The following is a 12,369-nucleotide window of genomic DNA, read 5'->3' as shown; positions in this document are numbered from 1 at the left end:
ACATTGGAGGAAAAGAAAAAACAAAATACATCACTTATGGGCATTATATCACTATGTTAACTAAAGAACCATCTAGTCTATATGTATAGCTATTGACAAAAGTTTTGCATCACCTTGGATTTTAGAATTGTTAAATAATAGAATTTAGATATATATATATATAATATTATATATATATATATATATATATATATATATATATATATATATATATATATATATATATATATATATGCCATTTGAGAAAATTAAAACTCTTTTGGAGTGTAAAACATTGGGGAATTTGTGTTTCAGTAATCACATCCTGGGGCCTTTTTTTTAAAAAGAAAAGTGTTGTGAAGTTACGGATGCTATATGTATATTGCAAAGCATTTTCTATTTAAAAAAATAGAATTATTAAACCAGAATAAACACAACAGACAGAAATAAAATGTAAATCTATATTTTACTTCATATGAAAAAACAAACAGCATTTGTACATTTATAATTTAGGAATAATGTATTAATAATCACAATAACAATAATAAATTAGATTAGATATATAAATATGCTTTCTTTTAATATAAAATAAATATTTTAAATATATCTCTCTCTCACACACACACACACATATATATATAGTATCAATACATATTGTTACTGGCCAGCAGGAACATTTTAATATTACTTCTTAAATGTTCTACATGTTGGCTCATTTAGTGCTCATTAACTGGTGTTTTCAACAAAGTGCCAAAGAGTCTGTCCCAGTGGGTAAAATAAGGTGCGTAATTGAATTTGAACTTCATGTGATGGCCGTCGTGGTGTGGTGCCCCACCAAAAAGTCCAAATGGTATGAGTCTATGGGTAGACCACGGAAAATCATAGCCAGAATGATCTTCTACAGACAGCCAGATGTTGACAACAAAGAACAACATTTCTGTCAAAGGATGGCAGTTCAACAGCAAGGGGTTGATGGCAGCGAAGAATCCCAAGGAAAGCGTCTCCCAGGCACCGGAGTGCTCAGTGGTCAGTGCAAACGTGGCTGTATACTTGTGATGAACCTTGTGGAAGTTTTTGTAAAGCCAAGGAACTTTGTGATGTATCAAATGCCAGACGAAAATCTGAAAATCAAACAGCAACAGACATGCTAAAATATCCAATAGTGCTTTCACGAGCCCCGGGCCTTGTGTTGGGTAGCTTACAGGTCTCCAGTACCAGTGAGCAACAGTCAATGGAAAAATAAAGACAATGTGGTTGTAGACTGTCCGCATTATGCAGGTTCGCATCATTGCCCAAGTAGGGTAGTTCTGCTGCTGTATCTTGTATTTTCTTAAAAAAGTCATTTTAGGTGAGAGGACGTCCAACAGCACAAATGGTAAGCAAAATCCCATGTAGACTGTGAAAGAGAAAATTACTGGAAAGAATAATGATTTAAGCAAGTTGTCATTGGCTCTCATTAGGTCCCACGTGTTCTGCAGTACCAGCGTGTCCTGCAAGCTGGTAGAAGTGCAGTCGTGTAATCGAGAATGGTTATTCCCGTTCATACTGTTCTAATTCTCTGAATGCTGCTGTGTGCTCTAGCGGCGCTCTTTAAATCAGTCTGAGTACCCGCCTTTGCATGACGCAAGGAAACAGACATACAAGCTGTAAACCAGCCAGGACACCAAGTTCCATTTATTATTCTAAATTTAGCACGATTGAGAGTTAAATAGTTATGGATAAAAGATACAGAAACAATTCTTAAAACATATTTTATATTAATTAGTGTTTATGGTCTAGATTGCATAAACATCGAACACACTGTAAAACCAAATGTTTAAGAATTACTGTAAACATAAATCTTATGAATCGGAACACATGTTAGTGTTTATTTTAATGGTCTTAGCCTGAACTTTAGACCCACAATAAAACAAGTGTTACCAAAAGAAACATTGCAATGTAAAGAATATAAATACGAATATGTGCTTATAATCTCTTAGATACGATCTACGTTTAATACTTAAACACTTAGAAAACAGGATCAATAGGATAAAAAGGTGACTCCGTGTCCTTGATTGTCAATATGTTTAAGATATATTCAGCATATACATATATAAGATATAGTGTATGATATCAGGGGACTACGACGATCACGTCTGTTTAACCAGTCACTAAGAAGAAATACTGTCAGATTCATGCTCTGAATCTGGGTTCCGCTATACAGAGTATGTCTTAATAAAGCATATGGTTTTGGAAGACGGCATTCCAAAACAAATCTGATTGTTTCATGACAAGGCTGGGATGCCGATCTCTTAATCGTTTTGCTTCATCTCGCCTTTTTTATTTTTTTAATTTCTTTTTTAACTCTTCCAGCAGCTTTTCATGCCGGGTGTAAGTTGTACAGAACCGTATACTTATTACTTAATAATGCCACCTGCTGTCATAGTTGCGCATATATATATATATATATAGATATATAGATATATATATATATATATATATATATATATATATATATATATATATATATATAGGACAACTCTTGTCATTTAAACATTTAAAATCAACACTTTGCTAAAGAATAAAGCATGTATCACAGCATTTCTGACTTGGTTTTGGCGCTCAGCCTCACTTTTCAATTGAATTTTTTATTGACTTCTCTCATCTGGTGCTGAGAGATAGATAGGAAAGCAGTTTCACAGCTTCCTAGCAGAGAGCTGGGCTCACTTGTTTAGTTTTTAACTTCCTCTCATCTCACTCACAGGGGACAGACTCAACAGTTACATAGGCCACAGCTAGATTATTTTCTGCACAGGGAAATTCCCCTCCGTTGAATGGATTACAACAGATACTTATTTTTAGGGGGTGATGCAATTCAGGGGAATTTTCCAGTACAGAAAATGAATCCAGCTGTGTCTTGTTCCTATGTTTTAGGTTGATCAAATCAACCCCTATAATTGAATAGTACAAGTTAAATTGATCTCACAGTAGTGGATCTAAATACCATCATTGTTTAAATACATAATGAAAGCCAAGGCTATGAATATTAAACATCATACATAGCAAAACAATTGCTTTATTTTTTTTTTCTGTCTGCAAAACTGTAAAAGAGGCAGCTTTCCCCATGCTTCCACTAGGACTTCATATGTATGTGTGTGTGTGTGTGTGTGTGTATGTGTGTGTATATATATAGCACTTGCATATGCATATTCTTATATCCATCAATCTTTACTATATGTATATGTGATGCTTTGACTATAGACTACATTGTTTAAGAAGTCTTACTAGTAGTAAGTCTGACAGTGACCATACGATATACAGTACAATTCAGCTACAATGCCATTTCATATAAGATTTCCAAGGAGACGAGAACCTGGATTTAGATTATATTTCCAAAAGAGTTCTTCAGAAACTGAAGCACGGCGTTTACAAGAACTATGCAATGCACTCCAACATACTGGCATTTATTTGCTACCTAAGACAAAATCCTAAAGATACCCTAAAATACATTCAGAAAGCTGAAAGTGCTCAGAGGATAAACTTTGAAAGGCACAACCCAGTCACATTTGGAAACTATGCATGGATTTACTATCACACAGGGAGGTTTTCAGATGCTGAGGTCTACTTTGAAAAAGTGCAATGATTTGCAGAAGGATTCCTAAAGGCTCACAGAACACAGCTAGGCTTCCCGAAGTCTCTGGTGAGAAGGGATGGTCCTGCCTAACATCCAGTTTGCAGCAGAGTCCAAGCAATGTTTCCAGAAAGCTCTCGAGGAAGAGACTCACCCAACGCTCTTGCTTTGTATGTACTGGAGCACCATGAAGGCACTACTGTGACCACCAGAAAGAATTGAAGCCATGACACAGCTTTGACACGTTTTGAAAAGAGACCCAGGCAATCCCCAAATCATCGTCATTCTGGCTATAAAATGCAGGGCAGTGATGACCAAGAAGCAAAGGATTTGGTTGAAGTGGCGCTAGTGCATTCTCACAACAATTCCAAGGTAATGAGGCATGCAGCAAAGGTATTTAAATGACATTCTTTGGACAAAACCATCAATATCGTATTACAAATAGTGGGCTGACACCTGATTCTGAATTGCTCTACAATTAAATTGGCCCCTGCTACAAGCAAAAGCTGACTGATCATCATCAATCAACAATGTACAGGGGAAGGAAAGGGCCGCCAAACAAAATGCCCATTTCTTTTCAGTGGCATCATTTGTTTCCACTAGGCAGTTGAGCTGAAGCCCTCCTTTGTTAATGCCAAACTAAATCTAGCCTATGCCTACAGTGAGAATAATGAGCACAGAAAAGCAGAGCCCTTTTACAAAGACCTGGCACTTCTGAGTGCAAAGAGGATTACAACAGCATCAAGACCTTGCTGGATGCCTTGAAGTATGATGAGTACAGCTGGGAGGTCATAGGGGACTTCAAAATGGTGGCATTCCTGATGGGTCTCCAAGGCAGTTTTACCAAGTTTCCCTGCTATCTTTGCCTTTGGGACAGCAGGGACACCAAGGCGCACTACCACAGGCAGGACTGGCCACAGCGGACCGAGTTCTCAGTGGGAAGGAACAACGTCAAGTGGGAGCCACTGGTGGACCCCCGGAAGGTGCTGATGCCACCACTGCACATTAAATTGGGCCTTATGAAACAATTTGTCAGAGCTCTAGTTAAAGAGTCGGCAGCCTTCAAGTACCTTCAAGACTTCTCGGGGTTCGGGGCTTCCTGGGCAATCACAAGGCCGAAAACTATGTGGAGCTGGTTGAGACTCTGGTGAAGAACTACGGCACAATGGGCTGTAGGATGTCCCTCAAAGTCCATATCCTTGATGCTCATCTTGATAAATTCAAGGAGAACATGGGAGCATACTCTGAGAACATGACGGGAGACTACATTTGGGGGCTGATTCGTGAAAGTGATTTACAGTATAATCGTACATCTCGAAAAACTACTCACTTCTAAATCTTTTGTAGTCATTTTTGTAGTACTTTAGTATAAATACATGTTAATTTGGATTCATATGTTGTTTTATTCTGACTTTATGTGAACGAAAAGACACAAATTCGCCTGTTTTCTCATTGAAAATATGTAAATTTCAAAATATCACTGTCCTGGTCACAAAAGCAAAGTTTGTGGGTTATAATAGCCATTTTCTAAACTTTTGAGGCATAAGCAATTAGGAAATAACGCTTACTACCCAGGAACAAAAATTGTGTTACATAGTGTTATACATTTTACTCACTGGTCGACGCTGCCACCTCATGGCTGATCATTGCAATTGCACGATTTGGTAAAGAAAATGTTTCTCTGAGAGAAAAGTTAAATCTGTTCTTTATGTGTATTATATGCATTCTCAAAATTGACTTCATTTTTAAATTCTAATGTTTGAGCATTAAAATGTACAACCTGTTAGTTTTGATATATATGATATATTTGATATATATATAGGGCAAAACCCGGTGGTCCTGCGAGTCTAGTTTAGCTCGGGCTTATCTAGTTTTCTCAAGGGCCTGGACTCTAGATTGGCCCAGAACTTGAAAAAGACTACCGGGCGAAAGCCGTTTTTTCAACGTGTTAGCCAGGGCGAACCTAGTTTCTTCCAAGCTTCAAAATCGATACTGGGCTGAGTCTGGTTCGCCCATGCCATTAATTTGGCTGATCTAGCTTCGTCCATAGTTTCAGCCAGTTTAGTTTTGCCTATACCAATTACTGTATTTGGGCCCGTCTAGTTTTGCATTTCTACAGTCTCCTCTGCCCACCTGCCTCGCCTCCAGCGGTGGTGCAGACAAGACAGGCCGCTAGGGCTGGTTTTAAACCTACTCTTTTCATTAGCGCTCTCTCCCAGAAAAGTTAAAATAAAAAACGTCTCGCTCCTGCATGCGCGCAGACAAACTCGCCATACACAGGTGGGTAAAACGGTAACCAGTGGAGGAGCTACTAGAACGTGATAAATCAATTACAAAGTGCTCGTCGGCAATATATAAAAAACGTGCACAAATCAAAGTGTACAATTATAAAAAATAAAAAATACAAGTAGCAATTAACATATAATTGTTTTATTTTATTAGGTAACCTGTAATATTGCATAATAAACAAATTTATAAACAACATTTATAAAATGGCTTGTACATGTCTAGCATTCCAATTTTCTGATAACATTGCAGTGCCTTATGGTTAAGAGTACAATCAATGGTTCTTATTTAATTTCATTACAGCCAAAAAGACAATTTTCTAAATAATGGTAGGGTAGCACTGATGCAACCCACTTCAAAATAATGGTAGGGTAGCACTGATGCAACCCACTTCTCATGGTTGAAGAAACTACAACCAAAAGTAAAGTATTTCATATAAGAGCAAATCAATGAGAAACTGCTGTGTAGACAAATTCAAAGTGGAAGTTTGGTTCCAACCTGAACCAACATAACCATGATCACACAACTAACTCAAACGACAGGTGTCTTTGTTTGTATAACATATTCAAATCCTGAATAAAAATGAGGTGTTTTTGCCGTGCAAAATTAGGCACCATCAGTTCCTATTTGAGAAATAAATGTATATTTACTGCAAACGTATTTGATTATATTTCAATTGGAATGCTTTTTTTTAATATTCACTATAGAATATTATATGGTGCTGTATAATCACCTTACAAGAGGTCGCTGAAATCTTGGGTGAAAACCAGCTTCACTGTTACACAGCACCCTATACCTGTATATATCCGGACATCTTGTTGGCCTTTTTTATAGCTTCCCCACATTGTCTAGATGAAGAAGTTTCAACATTAACTCCTAGGTCTTTTTCATAGATTCCTTCTTCAATTTCAATATCTCTCATATGATATTTATGCACAATTTTATTGCCTGCGTGCAACACCTTACACTTTTCTCTAATAAATGTCATTTGCCATGTGCCTGCCCAGTTCTGAATCTTGTCTAGATCATTTTCAATGACCTTTGCTGCTGCAACAGTGTTTGCCACGCTTCCTATTTTTGTGTCACCTGCAAATTTAACAAGTTTGCTTACTATACCAGAATCTAAGTCAGTAATGTTGATTAGGAAGAGCTGAAGACCTAATACTGATCCCTGTGGTACACCACTGGTTAACTCACTCCATTTTGAGGTTTCTCCTCTGATCAGTACTTTCTGTTTTCTACATGTTAACCACTCCCTAATCCATGTGTATGCATTTCCTTGAATCCCTACTGTGCTCAGTTTGAGAATAAATAATTTATAGGGACTTTGTCAAAAGCTAGCCTAAAAAAAAAAAAAAGGTTAGTTAGACGTGATCTCTCTTTCCTAAAACCATGTCGACTGTTTCCCAGGATACTGTTAACAATTTTACATTTTGGATGGTATTATAGTTTCCATAAGTTTACATATAATAGAAGTCATGCTTATTGGTCTGTAGTTACCTGGTTCGGTTTTGTTTCCCTTTTTGTGGATCGGTATTACGTTTGCAATTCTCCAGTCTGTCGGTACAACCCAAGGGTCAAGAGACTGTTGTACATGATCTTGGTTAGTGGTTTGTAAAAAACTTATTTTATTGACATAGTATTAACGCACATAGATATTCATGTTGAGTGAAACTTTGGGACTTTCCAATATTTGTTATATAATGGGTTGCTAAGGAGGTGAATCATATTCATTGTTACAGTTGTTCAGATCAGATAAGACACTTCTTCGTTCACTGTTGTTTTGCTGATGGGGAATGATAACAAAGCTTTGAGATGTAATGAATACCCTGTATATACGTGTTTGTAATTCAAATATATTTGTGCCCAGCAAAGGGCTATTGGAACTGTTTAATGTATCGTTAATGTTAGCTAAAGAAAGTCCACTTGCCTATGTTTTGTTTTTCCAGAACATGTCAGACAATCAGCAGACTGCAGACAAATGAAACGCCAGAAGAGGAATCAGAAACTGCGACGTAGTGCAATCCGTTTCAGTTTCGTTTCTGTGAAAATCCCAGATCGTCTTATTCTGCTGTTGTGGGTTATTGTTTAGATAGGGCATTGATATCGTTCAGATTGCGGCGATCGTTCTCTCTAACAGAATGAGGTAATGTTTTTTTTATTATTATTTATTTATTTTTATTTTTTTAATGAATATCGATCTGTTGTATGTATTTACGGTTGCTATAACAGAACAACGCAGAAGACTATTGCCTATTTGATACTGAACTATCGACACCTGTGGTTCAGTATTGTGCATAAAGTAAATAAAAAAGGGTATCATAAATTGTGTATAAAGTGTATTAGTTTATACTAGTGTTGTTGGATAACTCAAAAGGTAAACTAGGGGGATAAGATGTAAACGTGAACTTTTTGTATTTATAATTGGTATATATTAATTAACTACAGCGTGATATTCAGTAACATCTGTTTTGTCTGATATGTTTTTTTATATAAAAAAATAATAAGACAGAATAGTGTCAGATTTGTATTTTTTATAGTAATTATTTACACAGCTAAATATAGGCCAACATGCATCATTGTCACATTAAAATACATTGAACAGTTATTACAAATAAAAAATATCAGTCATTTAAAACGTGGTATCCATAAGAGTAAATGGGTTCAGCCTGTCCTATATTTTAGAATGGATTTCTGTACTGCATGGTAGGAGTCATTAAAGTTGTTTTGACCCAGTTACTTTCTTGCCTGTAAGCAACTCCGGCTCCAAGATTACAAGTTTACTTCCTGTAACAAATCTAAGTGAATTACCTATGTGAACATTATTTTTGACATTCAATTATTAGCAAGAGCCAGTGTGTTTACAGTCTTTTCTTTTTTATATTATTATGTGGATTTTGCTTATATTAGAACAATTTCAGTGGTATACCAACTTTTATACAGGGTGTCTGTAATTCTTGATACCAGTGTACCACGGGAACTTGCTGCCACAATGAACATATCAACCTTTTGTTTAATTGGTTGTATTTTAGGTAGGGAATTATGATAGACATATACAGCTTTTTTCAAGTGTATGTTAAGATACTTCTCACAGTATCCCAGTGGCAAGGGTGCAGTGTCTGTAAAGCTCTAAAGGTTTCAGTATTTCTTGCAAATGCCTGCTTTGGAAACACTGATGGTTGATGTAGTGTTTTCTTTACAGTACCCATAATCTCATTAGCAATGCTGACTGCTGCATTAGAATCATTTGTAGAGCCCTCCAATGTTTCTGACAGGTCTGGTGCGGGCAAAAATTAAATTGGAGGCGCTGCTGTTGGCAATGATGTAATGTTTATCCTCTGTGACAAAAAAAAAACATTTTTTGCCAAAGTTTCTTTGTAGTGTTTGTAATGCTCTCGCCTGACTTTCTTACATGTTACTGGCTGGTGTTGCCCTAAGTGATTAAGAGTAAAGATCATCTAATCAGTCCTGTTGAACAGAAATGGTGAATGGGCAGTGTTTACCACATGGTCATTGTATAGGAGTGATAGAAAAAGGGAAAGAAAATAGAAAAAGTAAAGCTATGGGAAAGTCCAATGGAGTGAAAGGTGAAATATAGGGGATGTGGATGTTAAAGGTGAAAATTTAAGAAGGAAAGATATTTTGGTATACTAGTGTTATTATATTTTATTATATCTGTCATTGTAAAATAGATTTTAAAAATGATGGTCAATCAGGTTCCTAAGCCATGCAGATATCCAACACACAGTCACAGTTAGGAACTTCTTGGGTACATATGCCTAATAATATTTTTATCTTAATTGTCAATGCATTCAACATCAGCTTTTTGGTTTTGGTAGGCATCGGAACATATGCAAGGCTCAACAGTATCCATAATGCCAGCATATCAAAGACGATTGTCCATTACATATACACTAGTGACAAATATTGGTTTCCACTGTATTGTAAAATCATATGTCTCTTCTCCCCCCCTCCCCCCAGCACTCCACAGAGCACAGATTTGAAAGCAAGCCTGCAGGAACTTGAGTGTCACTTCACATGGGATTTAAAAAAAGATGAAATTAAAGATCTGGATAACATCTCTGAAAAGATGCAGGATCGAGTGAAGTTTTGTCACAGCAGATACAACTCTACCTATTTTAACATACTTGCCTTCATCAGTCACTTAGAAGGACAAAACGAGAAAGCCCTCGAATTTTTGCGTAAAGCCGAACATGTTTTAAGGGATGAAAAACCTTTTCTGGAGAAGCACTTGCTGGTCACCTATGGCAACTATGCCTGGGTTTACTATCACATTGGCAAGCTCTCAGAAGTGAACACTTATCTGGCCAAAGTGGAAGATATTTGCAGAAGTATTCCTCGGTCATCGCGTTATTCAGCCAACCTGCCAATAGTATATGGAGAGAAGGCCTGGACTCTTCTGAAACTTGGAGCCAGATATTATCCAAGTTCAAAAGAAAATTTCCAAAAGGCCCTTCATGAAGATCCAGATAATCTGTCACTTAATACTGGATATGCAGTGGTTCTTTACCGACTGGAAGGGCTTACGAGAAGAAAGTTGAAAACAGAGTCCAGTGATGCTGTGAAACAGTTAAGAAAGGTTTTACACTTAGAGCCCAACAACTCCGAGGCTATGGTACTCTTGGCTCTAAAACTTCAATGGTACAGAAAGGAAGAGTCCAGAAAGTTAGTGGAAAATGCCCTTAGAGTATCTCCTGATGTGCCACAGGTCACACGATACGTGGCAAAATATTTCAGGGCAGAAGGTGCCATTGATAAGTCCTTAGAAATCCTTAAAAAAGCCGTAGAACTGGCCCCACAGTCCTCATTCTTGCACCACCAAATCGGGCTGTGTTACAAACAGGAGCTCGCCAAAATGTTTACAGTAAAAATAAACAAGCAACAAGTTCCATTGGATGAAAAAATGGCCAAGGTGGCAGAGTGCATCCACTACTTTAAGAAATCTGTAGAAATGAAGCCCTCCAATTTACATGCTAAAGTCAATTTAGCAGAAGCCTATGGAGAAAACAGGCAACTGGAAGAAGCTGAAAAGATTTACACTGATGTGCTAGAAGATCCATTTCTTGGTGTTTCTGACAGGCAGTATACACTTACCAACTATGCCTTGTTTCTGTTGTTTAAGAAGAAGAATGAACCCAGTGCTATTTGTCACTTCAAAGCTGCTTATGAAATACAGTTGCAGACCTCATCCAGGGTTCAGGCTGGGAAAAAACTAAACCAAATTGCAAATCGGCGACTTAAGACCAACACAGGAGACAGTGAGGCCTATGAAATAATTTCTTTTGTTTGCATGCAAGATGGACAAAAGAAGAAAGCTATGGAATACTCTTTGAAGGCAAAGCAGTTTTCATCATTTAATGCTGAGGACCTAAGTGCTCTCTGTGATGAAAAGCTGAACATTTGATAAAAAATAATTTGAAAAATGGCTAGTGGAAGATCTATGGTAATGGTTAAATAAGAGAAGGTCACAATTATTTTTTATACGATAAAGATTTTAATTCACCAAGTGGATTGCAGTTTATAACACAGTAAAACTTACTAGAGACTTGATGAAGGCACAAGCCAAACATATATCTGCTTGATTTGTTATGTTTATTTTTAAGGCACATAACGTAGAGATGAGGAAATGGAAAACTGATCACATGTTAGAAAATTATATCAATATCACTTACTATTCTGTTACTTATGATTTGTACTACTCTGTTTGCAGACAATACTGTTTAAATACCAGTTTGCAACCATAATATGCATTGGATTTACAGATATGTGTTTAGAAATTTCAATAATAAAGATTGCGTTTTTGTTAAATTGTTAATTTTATTTAGTTTAATTATTTTTTTAAAAGCTAATGATTAGGTGTTACAATTATCCATTATAAAGTATAATTGGTTATATATTAGCTTTATCTTTTGCATTATTACTATTGATGAATTACACATCATTATGCAAGTGATTCTATACTTATCTTTAATTAATAACTTGTTTCAATCTATTATGTCTTTATACAACTATCAAATGTGTAGACTGATTTTGACTTCTTAATTTGTTGATTGTTAACATCTGCTACTTTGTCTATAAAAAATTTAAAAAAATACACTATTAGTTGCTCTCTATAACCTGATGAAGGCTTTGCAGCTGAAGGGTTGGTTTCTTTCTCATTAAAGTTTGAAAACTTTTAGGAGTATGTTGGAGTGTGCGGCTTCCCTTTTTCTTTGTTGGTTAAATAAGAGAAGGTCACAATTATTTTTTATAAGTGCGATAAAGATTTTAATGCACCAAATGGATTGCAACGTATAACAAGGTAAAACTTACTAGAGACTTGATGAAGGCACTAGCCAAATGTATAGCTGCTTGATTTGTTATATTTTTTTTAAAGGTACAAAAGGTAGGGAAGACAAAATGGAAAACTGATCACTTTAGATAATGATATCAGCACTTACTGTTCTCTTTCTTATGATTTGTAGTACTCTGTT

At 36.3% G+C, this 12,369-nt stretch overlaps 2 protein-coding genes across 2 annotated transcripts; one reads left to right on the top strand and one right to left on the bottom strand.

Moving 5' to 3' along the window:
- Positions 1-556: 556 nt before the first annotated feature.
- On the bottom strand, positions 557-1,530 carry ch25h (cholesterol 25-hydroxylase). Its single transcript, XM_041268949.1, has one exon. It carries the CDS (start codon positions 1,521-1,523, stop codon positions 696-698), a length of 828 nt encoding a protein of 275 aa, XP_041124883.1. The 5' UTR covers positions 1,524-1,530; the 3' UTR covers positions 557-695.
- A 6,115-nt stretch (positions 1,531-7,645) lies between these two features.
- LOC121326307 (interferon-induced protein with tetratricopeptide repeats 5-like) lies at positions 7,646-11,768 on the top strand. The gene is made up of 2 exons (XM_041269564.1): positions 7,646-8,021; positions 9,857-11,768. Exons 1-2 carry the CDS (start codon positions 8,017-8,019, stop codon positions 11,298-11,300), a joined length of 1,449 nt encoding a protein of 482 aa, XP_041125498.1. The 5' UTR covers positions 7,646-8,016; the 3' UTR covers positions 11,301-11,768.
- Positions 11,769-12,369: the final 601 nt, after the last annotated feature.

The sequence above is a fragment of the Polyodon spathula genome, chromosome 13 (genome assembly GCF_017654505.1).
Source record: "Polyodon spathula isolate WHYD16114869_AA chromosome 13, ASM1765450v1, whole genome shotgun sequence".
Lineage (NCBI taxonomy): Eukaryota > Metazoa > Chordata > Actinopteri > Acipenseriformes > Polyodontidae > Polyodon > Polyodon spathula.
Note: the sequence above shows the minus strand (reverse complement) of the source record. Positions and strands in the feature narration are given on the sequence as shown.

Coding starts and splice junctions, on each gene's coding strand:
- ch25h (XM_041268949.1), bottom strand. CDS start 1,523: ATGAACGGGAATAACCATTCTCGATTACACGACTGCACTTCTACCAGC.